Source organism: Vicia villosa, linkage group LG4 (genome assembly GCF_029867415.1).
Source record: "Vicia villosa cultivar HV-30 ecotype Madison, WI linkage group LG4, Vvil1.0, whole genome shotgun sequence".
NCBI classification, from domain to species: Eukaryota; Viridiplantae; Streptophyta; class Magnoliopsida; order Fabales; family Fabaceae; genus Vicia; species Vicia villosa.
In genome coordinates, this window is record NC_081183.1 from 2,255,640 (window position 1) to 2,273,696 (window position 18,057).

At 39.0% G+C, this 18,057-nt stretch overlaps 1 protein-coding gene across 1 annotated transcript; it reads right to left on the reverse strand.

Moving 5' to 3' along the window:
• Positions 1-12,067: 12,067 nt before the first annotated feature.
• LOC131594796 (uncharacterized) lies at positions 12,068-13,786 on the reverse strand. Its single transcript, XM_058866995.1, has 7 exons — positions 13,763-13,786; positions 13,537-13,679; positions 13,369-13,437; positions 13,083-13,141; positions 12,865-12,987; positions 12,526-12,597; positions 12,068-12,430 (listed from the first exon to the last, which is right to left on the reverse strand). The coding sequence occupies exons 1-7, from the start codon at positions 13,784-13,786 to the stop codon at positions 12,366-12,368; spliced, it is 555 nt and encodes a 184-aa protein (XP_058722978.1). The 3' UTR covers positions 12,068-12,365.
• Positions 13,787-18,057: the final 4,271 nt, after the last annotated feature.

The following is an 18,057-nucleotide window of genomic DNA, read 5'->3' on the forward strand; positions in this document are numbered from 1 at the left end:
CTGGTTCGTTGTTAACTAAACTACTCCAGTCCACCCCCACAGAGATGATTTACCTCAACTGAGGATTTAATCCACTAATCGCACGGATTACAATGGTTCTCCACTTAGTCAGCAACTAAGTCTTCCAGAGTCTTCTGATCACACACTGATCACTCCAGGAACAACTGCTTAGATACCCTCTAAGACTTTCTAGAGTATTCTGATCCACACGATCACTCTAGTTACAACCTGCTTAGATACCCTCTAAGACTTCCTAGAGTATTCTGATCCACACGATCACTCTAGTTCCTTACAACTTAATGTAATCAATTCTAAGAGTATTACAATTGCTTCTTAAAAGCTATAATCACAAACTGTGATATTTCTCTTAACGTTTAAGCTTAATCTCACTAATATATTACAACAGCAATGTAGTGAGCTTTGATGAAGATGAAGATTCTGAGCTTTGAATAGAACAGAGTTTCAGCAAGTTAATATGAGTTGTTTTGTTCAGAATCGTTAACCTTGCTTCTCATCAGAACTTCATATTTATAGGCGTTGGAGAAGATGACCGTTGAGTGCATTTAATGCTTTGCGTGTTCCGTACAGCATCGCATTTAATGTTATACGCTTTTGTCAACTACCTCGAGCCTTGTTCACGCTGTGTCTACTGACGTTGCCTTTAATAGCTTCAGTGCTTCTGATCTCATGTTCTTCTGATGCTTCCATAGACCCATGTTCTGATTCTGCTTCGACCATCTTCTGATGTCTTGCCAGACCATGTTCTGATGTTGCATGCTGAACCCTTTGAGACAAAGCTTCTGAGCGCTGAATTATGCATACTCTTTATATATTTCCTGAAAAGGAAATTGCATTGGATTAGAGTACCATATTATCTTAAGCAAAATTCATATTATTGTTATCATCAAAACTAAGATAATTGATCAGAACAAATCTTGTTCTAACACGAGTGTCTGCCTCGCCTGGGCTTAGCCTGTGTTTTGCCCGAATTGTTGCGGTTGTTCTTTGGAGGAGAATGCTCGCGGGGTTTCAACACAGCCTTGGAGGGGCCTTGGCGGTCCTGCTCGGGTGAGAGGCTCCTAGCTTCAGTGGTTTCAGGTTTCTGATTTTTCCTGCTCTTACGTGGTGGAGAGCGGGAATACGACCTCTGGCGACGGTTCCTCCTGGGCAGCGAGCGGGAAGAGGACGGGGAGCGTCTGCGTTGTCTCCTCGGTGGTGAGCGCAAGGAGGAGTAGCAACGCGATCGATAGTGCCTCCGCGGGGGGGAACGATATCGTCGTTTCCTTTCCAGCTCGTGGATGCGGTCACCCTGAAGGCGGATGAGACGGTTGGTCTTCTGCAGTTCTTTGAGTAGGAGGGCGGCAGTGGGATCCGCGTCCTCGGGAATGTTGACCTGCTCCTCTTGGTCGTCTTCATAATGAACCCTTTGCCTGTCGGAGGTATGGGTGAATGAGGAGGCAACATGTCCGTCCTTGGCGTCAGTTTCGTTCACGTTTTGGGCCAGCTCTGGTCCATTCTGGGGTCGAGCATGCTCATCTTCCCCGTTCTGAACGTGTCCCTCGGGTGGAACTTGTTCGACATTCTGAACTTGTTGAAGGCTCTGCACCTGCTGGATGTTCTGGATTTGCTGCCTCCTGGGTTGTGAGGTCTCATGCCTCGGCCTTCTGTGTCCGGCAGAGGTATGACGATGTCCTTCCCGCCGATGACGATTTGTCCCCTCGCGGACGGAATCCTCAATCAGCTGTTGCAGTTGGAAGGGATCAGGGTTTGGGATGTTGTTGTTGTTGTCAGCCATGACGATTGTGAATGGATTAGCTTTGATCTTTGTTTGTTAAAGAAGGGGGAGCAAGATTCCCACAAACGGCGCCACTGATCGTACCTGATCAGGAGAATCGTCAAGGCGGCAGAATCTGGCTTGAAGAGCAAGATGGGGGGGTACCTGCAAGGTCCTCCGATGCTAAAGTCAGTAGCTATCAGAGAATGAAGGTTTAGAGAGTGAAGAATGTGATACCTGACCCTCTAGTGAAAGAGGGTATTTATAGCCCCCAGCGTTGGGCCAAGGTTTCCTAATTGGGCCAAATCCAGTTGGAGGCCCACGTGCTAGGAAACTGCCAGAACACCCTTGTGCTAGGGCTGAGTCAGCAGGTGACCCACGTCCTGGATGAGCGTGGCGCAGGATTCGGAGGAGGTTGACCGGATCCTTCGATGAAGTGTGACGTGTGGTCTTCGCACTTGGGCAATCCGTAACGGCTACCAAGTAAATGGGCCCAATTGCTTTGGGCCTGCTCGGCTAGAAGGAGGAGTTGGGCCTGCTCGGCCCAGTCCAGAACAACAGGTATTTATTAACGGATGTTGTATTTATCAACTAGGATGTTGTTTTTAGAAGTGTCGTTTGATTGGAATATATTAAATCTCTTTCTTCAGGTAATGAAAAAGAAGGCAAACAAGGCTCCTTGCAGGAATTGGTTAAGGGGATATTGTCGTTTCAACGAAAACTGTGCATATGCTCACAGAGAAGAGTTAAGGGTGAGTGGCACTCAAAGCGTGTTCTTTTTTGTTTTTTGGCGTAGGTGTAAAAAAAATTGATGAGTCTTATTTTTTCTAACAGCTTAAGAAATACAAAACACAGCTCTGTCGTAACTGGGAAGAAACAGGGGATTATTGTCCTCATGACGATGTGTGCTGGTTCGCGCACGGGCCAGATGAATTGAAGTTTTGGAAGCTTGCATTTGATGTTTTTTTTTAGTTTTTTTTTATTTCCTACAATAAATGCAATGACCTCAGAGCCTACCATTTTGGTTTGGGATGTTTACATGTAGAAGGCTTCTGATGGGTTGAGAAGCTTGCCTTTTTTTGATTTCCTGCAATAAATTCCGATGAAGTTCTTGGGGCAAAACTCAAGATTGCCTACATTTTTGGGTTGGGATGTTTACATGTACAAGGCCAGATTGTTTTTGAGATTTTTTTTTTGTTTCTTGCAATAAATAGCCCTCAAGATCAGAGATGTTTACCTGTTTACTGAAATACATTTTTTGTTTGTGATGTTTACATGTTTACTTTAAGTGTTAAAAGGAATAATGCATCAGTTAATCACATAAACCATATTTTATGTAACAATCAAACAACAGCTATTCTTCAAAGGTTTTCAGTTCTATAGTAAACTCGAGATTCATGTCAAGATCCAGGAGCATCCAAATGAATCCTAGTTGACAAGTAAATCATGTGCAAACTAATTCTATTTGAACAAAAATAAGTACTGCACAACTGCTGGTCTTTAGTGAGGAATGCTAATAATTGTTTGATCTGTATAGTCTTATTTGATGACTTTCGTTATTACTAGTACAATATCAGTTTGCATTTAGACCTTTAAGTGCAAATAAGAAAGCTCCTACCAAAATCACAAAAGCCACTGACTTTGCTACCGTATTCGTAAACATAAAAATACACCTTATAACCTTCATGATGAGACCTTCAATAACTGCTACTTCTATGGCGACCTCGAGATCTAAAGCTTTGATGGTGACATAAATTTGTTGGCTTCCATTCTATCTCCTTTATTTATTTTGTTGCCATAGTCGAAACATGTGTAAATGACCTTGAGGGTCAAGCTATACTGACAACATTTAGATATGAAGTTACCATGTTGACATTAACTTGTACCTCACCACTAAACATAGATTCACTTTGTTTTGATTCAGTTTATTGAGTGTCCCTCCTATCTAAGATCACAAGGAATGGTGGCAGCTGAGCGAGTTAACTCGGTGAGTTTGCTTTGGCGAATTAGTTTGTCCACAAGCTCAAAGATTATCTCTAAGTTATAAAAATGAAAAGTGTTGTAAAAAGTTACGAACCATATTTTTATCTATGTAACATCCAAGCAACTCGTCTAAGCATGACTTGATTGTTTGGAGAGCAACCTGAGTTAAGGACAATAACATTAGAAAATAGATACATTAGCAATGGTAAATGTCAGTGGTAAAGCCTTTTCTATCAGAAAATTAGGCGATGGAGATGGTAATTTATATATCCGCAAAACAATCGCTAGTCTTTTTTTTTTTGAAAACTTCACTAGTCTCTTATTAAAAGTTACTTGCGGGATCAGCTATAATAATCTCATACTAATGTGTTGCAAAAATGAGTAAAAGATAAAGATACTAGACTAAGTAAAAAAGACTTAAAACATTATAAATTGCTTAAAAGGTAAAAAAAGAATGGAAGCTTTCATACATTGTTAAGCTTGAAACATGTTTCTCTCTTAAATGCGGGTACTTTGAGTGTTTGCTATTAAATGTTAAGAAATGTGACTCTTTACACAAATGTAAAACTATGCTTAAATAGTCACTCTAAGTACATTAACCATCGACGGTTATTTGCCCACGTTTGAATTTTATGGGCTATCTACACTTCGCTGGCTTGAAAGTTCAAATAATTGTTCCCGCCAAATGCTCTCTTCGTTTGTCGACTCCTTCACCTTCGTCGACGTCAGCGGTCCCTCTTGGTCTTGTCACTTGTCGATGGCTTCCTTTTAGTTGACACCTTTTGTTGCGTTTATGGTCCTTGGCGAAAACATATCCATATTGACTTAAAACACCTCTAATTGAAAATTCCTTGTCAATAAATTGCCCCCCAAAACGCCACGTTTTATCGACGAAAAAATGTTGCCATTTTCATCTCTCAATTTTTGACTATACGCCTTCGCAAGGATGATATCATGGATAATCATCACCCTTTTTACGCCACAGTTCCCCATGTCACTTCTATCATTTCTTATGATTAATGCAATTTTTTAGGGCGTAGCTTTCAACGAACTCCACTAACTGTTACACTTCAAATGGCTTGTCCGTTTTGAGTGACACTTGTTCCAATCCTAATGAATCATTTCTCCTTTAAATAGCTTGTCTGAGACTTATTATCTCCTTTCCCCGCTTCATCTCTCCTGCCGGTTCTAGAAAATAAAATTTCTTTGTTCTCAGTAATGGCTCCTCTAGCTAACGTTCCCTTCACCGGTAAACCCCCACTACTTATGCTATTTCTGAAGAGCAAACCATGTGTTTCATCCTGAATCCTACCTTCAAAGGTAAATCTTGGAAGTTTTGGGCAGTGACTTTGGATAAGGCTTCGGCCTCTATCTATTTTGTGAAGTAGTCGACCCCGACTATCAGATATTTATTCTGATATGCCCCCATGATGAAGGGACCTAGGATGTCGAGCCCCCACCATGAGAAAGGCCAAGGTGAGGAAAGAGATTTGAGTTCATTATGAGGGGCAAGATGCATGTGCCAGTGTCTCTGGCACTTATCGCATTTCTTTACATGCTCCTTGGCATCGAGATGCATGGTCGGCCAATAGTAGCCAGCTCGAAGTGCTTTTCTTGCGAGAGATTTGCCCCCCAAGTTTTGGGCACCGATGCCTTCGTGTATTTCCTTCAACACATTTGGTACTCTGGATTCTTCGACGCATTTGAGGAGCGGGATGGAGAACCCTCTTCTATATAGCTTGCCTTCGAGGATGACATATGAGCAAGCTCTTCGCCGGGTAATGCTCGCTTCTTTTGGATTGCCTGGAAGGATTCCCTCTGATAGGTATTTATAAACGGGCATCATCCATGATGTGTCTCCTTCGATAACGAACACGTTGGGGCCAGATTGTTTCTTTTCGATGCTTGGACGAGGAAGAACTTCTTGGATTACGGATTTATTTCCTCTCTTTGCTTTCGTATTGGCGAGCTTGGACAGGACATCTGCTCGAGTGTTATGCTTGCGAGGGATGTGCAATACCTCAATTGTGGCAAACTTCTTTAAGCGCTCTTGGACGAGGGTCCAGTATTCGGCCAGTAAACTGTTTTTCACCTGGTATTCGCCGCGGACCTGAGAGGCAACGAGCTGTGAGTCGGTGAGGATCTTAACTTCTTTTTCTCAGATATCCTCGGCTATACAAAGAGCGGCCTAGAATGCCTCGTACTCTGCTTGATTGTTTGAAGTTGGAAATGAGAGGGCGAGTGAAACCTCGACGACGATTCCTTCCTCATTTTCCAGAATTATTCTTGCTCCGCTTCCTGTCGGGCCGGATGCACCATCAACGAATATCGTCCATTGGTTGGCATTCTCTTGAGAAGTCGGGAAGGTCATTTTTGTCACGAAGTCCGCTAGGACCTGGGCCTTGAGTGCTTTCCTTCTTTCATATTTGATGTCGAACTCAGACAATTCTAGACACCATCTGAGCATTCTTCCGGCCATATCTGGACGAGCTAGTAGTTGTCTGATGGGTTGGTCGGTACGGACCATGATGGTGTGCGCTAAGAAATAATGTCGAAGCCATCGAGCAGCGTTAACCAAGGCGAGGGATATTTTCTCTATCTGTTGATATCTCAGTTCGGGCCCTTGTAGGACCTTACTTGTGAAATAGATAGGTTTTTATCCTTCTGAGGTTTCTCTAATGAGTGAGGCGCTGATCAATTTGGAGGATACGGCTTGATATAAGTATAGCGTTTCTTCTTTGTTAGGTCGGGATAAAATGGGTGGTTCGGAGAGGACTCGTTTGAGATGGAGAAAGGCTTGCTCACATTCCTCGGTCTAATCGAACGCCGCTTCTTTCCTAAGTAACTTAAAGAAAGGGAGCGCGTGCTGCGCCGATTTCGCAACAAATTGGGATAGTGAGGTCAACATCCTATTGAGGATCTGGATTGATTTTTTGGATTTCGGAGTAGGTAGTTCCGAGAAAGCCCGACATTTGTCGGGGTTATCTTCTATTCCATGCTCGATGAGATAGAAACCAAGGAATTTTCCAGCTCGGACCCCGAAGGTGCACTTTTCGGGGTTCAACCTCACTTTTACTCTCTTGGCTTGCTAGAAGACTTTCCTGAGGTGTAGGGCATGATCGACTTCTGCTTGAGATTTGACGATCATGTCGTCCATGTACACCTCGAGTATATCCCCGATCTCGCCTTTGAAGACTTTGTTCATCATGCATTGATAAGTCGCACTAGCGTTCTTTAGACTGGAGGGCATCATGTTATAGTGATAATTGCCCAATTCGGTCATGAATGCAGTATAAATCTTGTCCGTTTTGGCCATCGGGATTTGGTTATAGCCCGAATAGGCGTTCATGAACGAAAGGAGCTTGAAACCTGCAAAATTGTCAACAAGTTTATCAATGTTAGGTAAAGGGTAGGCGTCTTTTGGACATGTCTTATTGAGATCCGAGTAGTCAATGCACATGCGCCAATTTCCATTATTTTTCTTTACTAGTACAGGGTTGGACAACCACGTTGTATAACAGGCTTCTGAAACAAAGTTTGCCTCTAAAAGGTGTCTAACAGCCTGTTCGGCAGCCTCGGTTTTCTCCGGGGACTGCTTTCGCCTATGTTGTGCTACATCCTTAAGGGCAGGATCAATGGTGAGATGATGGCAGACGATCTTAGGATCGAGTCCAGGCATCTCCGCGGCGCTCCAAGCAAAAAGGTCGGCATTTTCTTTTAAGTAGGCTCTGAGCTGATCGCGAACTAACTGGGGGAGTTCGGTTCCGATATTGACTCCTTTTGTCGGGTCGTTACCAAGCGGAACGAGCTCAAATTCTCCATCAGGGATAGGTCGCATTGGCAGTATTGAGGGAACTTCCGAGCTGTTGGGTGGAAGCTTGTCATCTACTACCATGGGAGCCTTTCCTTTTCTTCTCCTGTCCGCTAAGTCTTCTGGCTCGAGGCGACTATCAAGGTCGATCGCGTCGACCCGAGGGAGGGATTTTGGTTTATGGGAGCTCTCTGGGAGATCCACCTTCGCTTTGGTTTGGGGCTGGAGAATAATGGAATCCAGACCCTTTATTGAGGCCTCGAAACACCTCTTGACAGCTTGGACATCTCCGTGCAACGTAGCCACCTTCCCGGACGCGGTGTAGTATTTCATCTTTAAATGTACCGTCGAGGGTACAACTATAAGCTCGGCGAGAGTTGAACGACTGAATATGCATTGATAGAGGGACGTGCAGTCAACAACCAAGAATTGTGTCTTGATCGACCTCTCGGTCTCTCCTGCTCCGAACGTGACGATCAGTTCGACGTATCCCCAAGGTTTCGTTGTGGGCCCATTGAATCCTTGTAGGTCTGATCCGAAGTAAGGGGTCAGATGGGTTTCATTCAACTAGACGATGTGGAAAAGTTGCATGTACATAATGTCTGCGGAGCTCCCCTAATCAACCAGTATGCGCCGCACATCGAAGTTGGCCATCCTTGCTCGAACAAGGAGAGGGATATGGGCATTGGGCGCGCAGATGAGATTTGGCTTCTATTTTGTTAAGGGTGGCTCCGAGATCTGAGCTTGTTCTGACCAAGTCGTTGAATCTCCTCTTGATGGATCAAATGGAGTTCTTGGTGAAACCACCACCAGAGATGACCATAGCCGTTGGGAAAGACTCCCATGGACTATGGGCGGCGAAATATGCCAGAGCAGCATCTAATTTTGGGAAAGATGAAGTTATTTGGAAGGATAAAGTCTTCAGGTATCAATATGCTCAGGGCTACAGGCATGAAGGCTTGCTCGGCAGACTTCTCCTCCTCGACCTTGCTGGTTGAGGGGGTTTCTTCCTTCGCAGAGTCTTTCTTCTTGTACTATTTTAAATGTCCGTCTCTAATCAGTATTTCAATGGCTTCCTTGAGATGGATGCAATCATCGGTCACATGCCCGTGACTACGATGAAACCTCCAATATTTTCTCTTATCTGTCCCCAGTCTGGCCGTGGTCTGACGAGGGAAATGCACTCCTTCCTACTTGAACTCAGAGTTCGCGTAGTCTGTCAGGATACGCTCGCGAGAGGAGGCCAAAGGGGTGTATTCATGGAACCGACCTACAGGTCATTTATGCTCTCTGGACACGCGGGGTTTGTCCTCCCGCCTTCTCTCTCCTCCCCGACAAGATGTCGAGGACTCATCGCTCTTTGAGCTCTTGGAATTTTCTCTGTGTCGTGTGTCACGAGCTAAATTTGCGGCTTTTTTTCTTCTTAGTGGATGTACGCCTGTGCTTTTTTGAGGAATGCATCCAATGTTGGGGGTGTTTCTATGCCTACGGCCTTTGCGAAATCGCTTATGGACCGTAGGCCTCTCTCTAGCAAGTACTTCTTCATGTATTCTGTGGTTGATACATGAACGGCCTCTTTGTTGAATCTTTCTATATATGCTCGGAGGGATTCCTCCTTGCCTTGGATGATGGCCTCGAGGGAGGCTTTAGATTTAGGGTGCCGACGAGAAGCGGTGAAGTGTCTGGAAAAAAGCTTTCCTAAGTACTTCCAAGATGTGATCGTTCCGTCGGGCAGACTCTTGTACCAGGCCATTGCCCCCTTCATTAGGGTTGTGGGGCAAAGGCGGCATTTGGTTGCTCATCGGACACCTTGGTAGTCGAGCAGAGCATCGATATTTTCGATATGCTCGTCTGGATTCGTAGTGTCGTCATATTTCCCCAGTTTGGGGGGGGGTTCTAGGCCTGAGGGTATGTGAATGTCCATGATTGCACGACTGAGAGGGTCGTGGTGCTTGTCATCATCACTTTGATCCGACAGGGGTGATGTGGAGCGCTGGTGCCTCTTGCAGTGGGGAGGAGAGTCTATCTCTTGCCTCCTTCTGGGTGATATCGAACGATCGTGTGGCTCGTTCCTTGTCTTCTTATGCGACGGTGAGCCTCGATTCTTGCAAAGTGGGGTATGTCCCCTCTTCTTGTCGACCGTCCTTTGTCTCTGAGGAGGAGATGAAGAACGTGTCTTTTCCAAGGCTTCGATGCGATGACCCTGTTGGAGGAGGAGACTGTTTGTATGGTTGAGAGTAGAGAGGATGGAAGCCAATGCTGGATCTGCATTGGTCGACAGCGAAGCCGATAATTGGGGGACGATGGGTTCGTCCGCAAGATTTTTGGTATTCTGGTTATTCAATAGAGAATCTTGATGATTAGCATCCTCGGAACCGGGCGAAGCAGTTTGGTCGTCCCTACGGTCGATGAGATCTTGAAGCACAGGAGAAATATCGAGCGTGTCTGGTTTAGGAACAGGCGAGAGAATGGCATTGTCATAAGGGAGATCAACGTTGTTGTCAGCCATCTTGAGAAAGGTTTGATGTTATCTTTGGTCTTCGTATGCTGGAATGGAAGATGAAGACGGGGAATATAAGTTTCCCACAGACGGCGCCACTGATCTGAACGAGCTTATCAAAATCTGAGACGGCCGGAACTGTGTTGATCCTTCGAGCGAATTAGTGTAGAGGAGGGGGTGGTGTACCTGCAAGGTACTCTGATGCTAAAGTAAGTATTTGATCAAAGGTGAATGTAAAGAAATATTAGGGTTATGAGTATAGAAAAAGTGATACATTGCCCCCTAAGACAATGGGGGATGAATTCCTATTTGGATCGGGATACGCGGATCCACAAATTAAGGGATCCGGGGGTGACTGAGACGTATCGGGCACCTATGCTCGTTACTAGCCGTTATGTCGAGCGATGGAGGCATGATGGGCATAACTCAAGGTGCGGCAAACAGCGGGAATGTTCGACCGATGTTGGGCAGAGGCATTTGCATGGCGCTTATTCCGAGCAGTCTTTGCAAGCAGCGGGCGGGTATATATCGAGGAAGAGTTAGTTACGTAGAGAGGGGACGTGCCCGATAGGCATTCGGGCAGTCCAGAACAATAACCAAAATAGCATGGGTTCAATTTTTGTTAGAGGAGTATTTTTGGAACTTTTATTTGGAATTTTAACAATCTTGGTAATAAATATGCCACGCGTAATATGCCTAATATGCCACGCATGCAAAAGATAGACACATCAGATGACATATATATATATATATATATATATATATATATATATATATATATATATATATATATATATATATTGCTAAATGTCTGTTTGTATCAAATAGACGGAAAGAACTAACGTGCCACCTTTTTAAAAGATAAAGGGTAAAATTAAGGAATGAAAAAGAGTATTTTACCACAATAAAACCTTAAAAAAATGTTTTTCAACTTTTTTTTAGAAGGATGCATATGAAATTGAGAGTTGTTAAATTTTCATGAGAGAAATTTATAGAGGCCAATGATATCAAATTCATAATTCAAGTTTGTAACATGTCTTTTATCATCCCAAATATACAATACAATAGATGTAAACATGTTTTTTTATCATCCCAAACATACAATTGTACAATGCAAGAATACAAGAGTGTCTTTGGATGAAACATTTGAATGAAGGAAAGTAATTTTTTGAAGAAATTTAAAATAATTTGATCAAAATTTATTATGGACAAAAAAAATGGAGAATTGTTAAAATGATATAAATTTTATGAAGTATTTTATTCAAGTCAAATTTAAAGAATTTCAAATGACACAAAAAGTAAAAAATTTGTGATTGCTCCATAATTTAAAAGTTAGATTGTTTGTTAATAATTTTTCAAATTTTGTAAAATGGTCCTTATATTTTGAAAATGAAATAATTCATATACTGTATCCAATCAATAAATTTTAAAAATGAAGCGAATTCAAATGAAATATTTTTCATTTGAATTCCATGAAGTATTTGAATTCTATGAAATTTTAAAATTCTTTAAATTTCAAATTGATTCATCCAAATACACCTTAAGAGAATGGAGAAATTTTATATTTTATTGTTTAATTTCCTCACGTTGAAAACAACCCAATATCCACACCATTGTTTATTCTTCTTGCAACAATGATGGCTCTACATGATCGACCAAGTGATTTTATTTTAATCAATTACATTAATAAAAATTAATTAATGTAAAAACAAGCCTAAGAGAAATTTAGTCATTTCAATTCCATCTATCTCGTAGTCTATTTTGTTATTATTTTATCAACAAGATGAATAAAATAAAATTAATTATTCCTTTTATTTTGTCTTACTTTTCTGTCCATCCATTTTCTATCCACCCAAATCTACTTCATTTTCGTTGTACTCATTTTCTTCTCTTATTTTCATCCCATTTCCGGTTGGAGAAAATAACAATGAATCCATGTGTGATGCGGTGACAGGGACAAATGTATCTAACCTCATGAAAGAATGAATAGATTGAACATGAAAAATTTCTTTGTTGGAAGGAAAAATGCTGAATTGACAATGAAAATTGATTACAATGACTGTATTCACCTGAACAAATTCTATTTAATAACTGTGAAAGATACACTGACTACCCTGCTGTCTTACTACAGTTCAACTTGGACTTATAGTAGTAGAAGGCCTAAAATGATGCATTGTCGGGGTATTGCACTCGTCGAACAAACAATCAAACATTCATTACAGCTTTCTCATTTTGTAGTCTCCATTACTTATAACCTCAACATGACACAGACTGGTCAAAAGTTTTAACTGGAATGATCATATTTGCCGGCTGAAGTATATGTTCATAAAGTATCTAGAAGGATTGAAGCCACTCAAAATCACTGTAAACAAGAAATTGTGTTTAGACTTTAGATGCAAATGCACGTTTAAGACATTGTGTAAAACAGAAACGAATGCACAATGATTAAATACTTACATATGGGAGAAAGAACAATTACTACACCAATTGGATACAGAAAAAAGGTGGTCCTCTCCAAAAAGGGCAGAACTACATCATGAGATGTCAATCAATTAATTTAATGTTATTCAACAATTCATACCAACTCAATCAAAACTACTCATGCTTCAACAGTTTAATTGGCAATGAAAAAAACAGATTCGCAGCAAATGAACAGATTAACCAAGATCAAAGCAAAGAAACTTATCCTTTATAGTCATTAACATTGCTCATGAGACAACAGACACACTCAAGGATACAATGATAAGAAGATATTCTAAGATTCAAATGTAATGAGAGAGTCCGTGAGAGTCTTACCATCATAACCTAAGAAATTTAGATAATGGTAGTATGAAGCTCCCACCATGAATAATAGATTTGATAGCAGTTCTGGAATGAAGCCATGAACCACCAATAGAGGAGATAGAAAATAATGGATCACTGCCAAAGGACCAGATATCAGTACCATTTTAATTCAAGGCACTTTAGCTGCCGGCATCATAACAATTCATTATAACTGAGAAGTCAGAAATTACCATATAGCAACACAAACATTGGGAAGAAAGAGTTGCAGTGAACATCAAATGCGTACATCCTTCCATGGAAAACCGAAAATATAATCAATTTGGAATTAATCATTAAAATTTTAAGAAAATGGAGATCAAGTAATCTCCGTGCTTATTAACATAAAGTAGTATTTAGAAAAGATGCCTTGCCTAAATAATAATTAGAGAGTAGTAGTACATGCTCGGAAAATTGAACATGTAAACGACTAAATTTAGTCAACATAATGAAAACTAGCAGGAACATTCTTGATCTTACCATTCAACACGCTGTTCAACCACATAACTGTTTGGAGCCTCTTCTCGAAGATAAGAATTAGTTAGAAACCTGAAGAATATAAAGATAAAAAATATACATCAGCTTTGGTATCAAAATCCAATGACTTGAAGAAAAGGGTGAATAATTTGCAGTAGAAAGTAGCCTTACCAACAAAAAGTTGCCAGAAATATGCCAGTCAATAGAAAATGGAAAACCAACACTGAGAAGACAACAAAAAGTGCATGGCCAGAACTATGGTCATACCGGAAAACGATTGAGAAAATACAACATAAAATACTTAGCAGAGATGCCTAGAAAGGCACTTAATGAACTAAATAGGGCATCAGAAAATAAATAACAATCTAAACAGAATGTAAATAATCATTCAATTTACATTAAAACCACAGTTAATGATCATGATTTAATAAAATTCACACATTCCAAAGTTTAAAACATAAGTCTGCTTTTATAAGGGAAATTTTCAAAATCAAAACAACCTTACTGCTAAATAGATGAAGTACAAAGAATCACATTAATGATTAGTTTTATTTTGTGTTGATCTACAAATGTAAAGAATTTTTTAGCTAGTCATCTGATCGTGAGGAGCCAAAATGCATGAGAAACTTACGCTGCACAATACGCCAAAGTTGCAACAGCCAAAAGAAGGCTGCATATCACAACAAATGTAGGGTCATCACGTGCCCAATGGTTCTTGGTTTCTAATAACAAGAGAATCAATTAAAAGATTTGTTGAAACTATCAAATATATCAATCATCAATCATATAATAATAAAACTTGCAGTTTTTTTTTTCTTCTTGAACACTGCATTGTTACACATCGCCAAATTAAGCTCATGTAAAAGTCTAAAAAAAAAATTATTCATACTGATAAATCAGAATTTTTTTTTTGAATAACCAAATTTTTAAAAAAAAATTCCAGAAATAACAAGTATTTCAAAGTAATTACCAAAATAGCAACTTTTTAAAAAAAACACGTTGTCGCCAGGGAGTGTAACACCCTTATTTACCCCATAAAATAATAAGCATATAATCAGAGAATAAGCATGCATATAACTCAAAAGGGCGTCACATCGACGTTTTCAAAAAACTAAAAAGCTTTTAAAACCGACAGCATTTATCCATCAAATACAATACACCTGGTCATTTCAAATAACACCTGACATATAATCATAATTCATCCGGAATATGCATTAACAGCGGAAAGTAATACTCATGTGTTTCATATAAATGATACATGTCCCATACCATGATCATATCTCCATAAACAACTCATAAGATAACCATAATCATAATATTTGGCTTAAAGCCTCACAACAACAAGTAACCAATTAAACAGGTTCACAAGTTATAACAAAATACATAAACAAATAGAACAAGAGTTCAACATCTAAGCTACCCAATGTTACATGACCAGAGCATTGACTCGCTACTTAATTACCAAGCAACTCGGAAGAAACTCCGACTAGATCACACGCCAGCTACTAATCGTCAAAACTTGCATGTCGCCAAACGAGGGCAACATTAAAACAGAAGGGTGAGAATACGAACCATTATGAAGAAAGTATAATAAGATACAATGGTTAAATCAACAATTATAGGAATACATTACACCTTGCCTAATCATGTAAATTAATACAAATCAATATAATTACATGCATTAAACGTACAACAAGTATAAGAGTATAATATCTCAATACTATATTCTCAATTATGCACATAGCCATAATTATCACATATTCCCGCATGTAACCAATTACGTATTCAAACATCACCCATTCTCAATTATCAACTAATACAAATATCACCACAACACCAAGTGTACATAATCAATTACCAAACTCATACACATAGCATTACGACATCAATGCACATAATCAATTGTTCACTCGTACACTTATCACAACAACATAATGCACATAATCAATTATCACGATCATGCACATATCATGACAACATAATGCACATAATCAACTATCACTTAACTCTAATGTGACTCAATGAAACATGTGACACTATGCATGTGGTACCAATGTGAAATTCTAAGTTTCACCGGCCTCCGATTCATATCTCTAGAATCTAAGTCACACTTCCGATCCGGACAAGACCAAAGTCCACCAATTGTAAACATATAGTTTACGGCTTCCGATTCACTCTAGAATCCAAGCCCGCTTGTGTTTCAAAGCAGATACACCTGTGTTTCAAGGCACACTATGATATGAATGTATGTACAATATCACAAATATATGCAATTAAGATCATCTATACCATCTTAACTTTCCGCATATCACAATAATTCAACTCTATGAATTATCCACCAATTGTACACAACATTCACAACACACACACATCATTCACATATAAGAGGCCAATTAATCAATTACGATTCACACAATCCAATTAACACTAGTAACCATACTATCTCATGTTAATTCTCATTTTGCCAATTATACATGAACACGCACTTTCGACATCAAGCAATTAATCATTAATTTAATGCTAACCAACTAACCACAGAGAATCAATACTAGCACAACATCATGGCACATACATATATTATTCTCAACATACATATTCAAGCCAAAACGCAATTACGGACGAATCCTCAAAATGCCGTAATTTACCGACAAACCGAATAATTGATCCAACTTCAAGTATATTCCAATCAATTAAACTCATTGCAATTAATTTAACTATTAATTAAATCAACCAATTAATAATTACACTACATTAGTTCCAAGTTTCTAATTCATTTTCTATTCCAAGACTAATATTTAATATAAAAGATATTCAAATATACACTATTTTGGTCGGTTCGGAAATATCACATTTTCAACAAAATAGCATCACCATGTTAATCTACTAATTAAACTTAGCTACCACGTAAATTTTCATCAAATTTCGGACAACTAATTATACCGCTTAATTCAGCTATTTCTATCAAACGAGACTTTTTATTTTATTTTATTAATTCTATAACTATTTCTAATTATATTCCCCATTTCAATAAATCATCATATGATATATATATATATATATATATATATATATATATATATATATATATATATATATATATATATATATATATATATATATATATATATATATATATATATATATATATATATATATATATATATATATATCACTATAATGAAACTATGGTTAATATTGCTATCCAATTTTTGCTACAGTAAAAAGAAGATCAAGCTACCGTAAAAAGAAGAACAAGCTACACTAAATGAACGTTCAATTATGCCGCTCGCAATATACACGCCGTCTGTCGCTTGCTTAATGGTGTTCTGTTTTTTTTTCTTTTACAGATTTAAGAACACAACATCAATATATTAATATTCAAATTTTCATTCCAGTTTCAATTTTCCAGCATACTAAACAAAATCAAACCACATTTTTAACATAAATTTCAATTAAGAACAAATATATGCATGTTAATCTACTCATTACCCCATTATACTAGCCCACAATGATTAGGGATTCTCCCCCTTACCTCTTCAATTACTCCTCCAAACCCTAGTTCCTCTTTGTTCCTCCTTTTTGCTCCTCTTCTCCTTTTTTTCTTCTTTTGAAAAAACTCAGCAAATGAAAAATATACTCCTCTCTCTCATTCTACCCTTTACTATATTATTCATATTAGGCTTAACCCATATAATTCCACTTCCTAACTAATTAGGCCCAATTGATGAAATAGAGTAGTCAAATAAATAATTATGCTCCAACAAATAATATTATTACCTTTAATAATACTTTCTGATTAATCCAATTAAATCCGACTTTATCTCAAATAAATAAAATTCAATAATAATATTATTTCTAATATTATTTCTCTACATATTCCACTTTATTAATTCTTCGATTAACCGAATAAATTCCAACTTCACTTAATAATCCGAACACGTTTCTCAATAACACCGACGATCCAATTAATTATCAAACTTCGTCCAAATTAAGTAAATAAATCCTTATTTAATTAGTCAAATAATAAAATTCGGGCTGTTTCAGGGGGGTGGCGACAACACTTAAATTATATTGAAGTCGCCAATGGGCCTGGCGAATGCATGCAAAAAACAGGTGTTGTCGCCACCCCAGCGACAACACCTCCCCTGTTTTTTTTTCAATTTTTTTGTATAATTTATTTTATCTATTATTTTTAACTATTTTTTTAGTTTGGAAAAATAATATAAATAAATAAAAAAAGTACCAAATACATTAATGATTAATCATAATAAAAAAAGTACATTAAAATTAAAAAAAAGTACAAAATCAATGGTTGGAAATCCTCCTCGAAGCAAGTCGCCACCCCTCTTGGCGACAACTCCAAAAAATCAATGTTGTCGCCACCCCCATTGGCGACTACTCTTTATATTCAATGTTTTCGCCATCCCCCTTGGCGACTTCCTCCATGTGTAGGTGTCACATGCATGGGCTAGTCTGCATGCATGCAAAAGTGTAAGGCTAGGTGTAAGAGATTCCCTTGGTGTACGCGGATGGCATGCATAAGTCTTGTCAAGGTTGATTCTTGCATGTATTATTGCAACTACCTAATGTCTTGCATGTGTTAGAGTTAAAAACATTTACTTATGTGGCTACATGATCGATTATATCATAGAAATTTCAAGCAAGCTACAATGTTGTAACACAAAATTATGA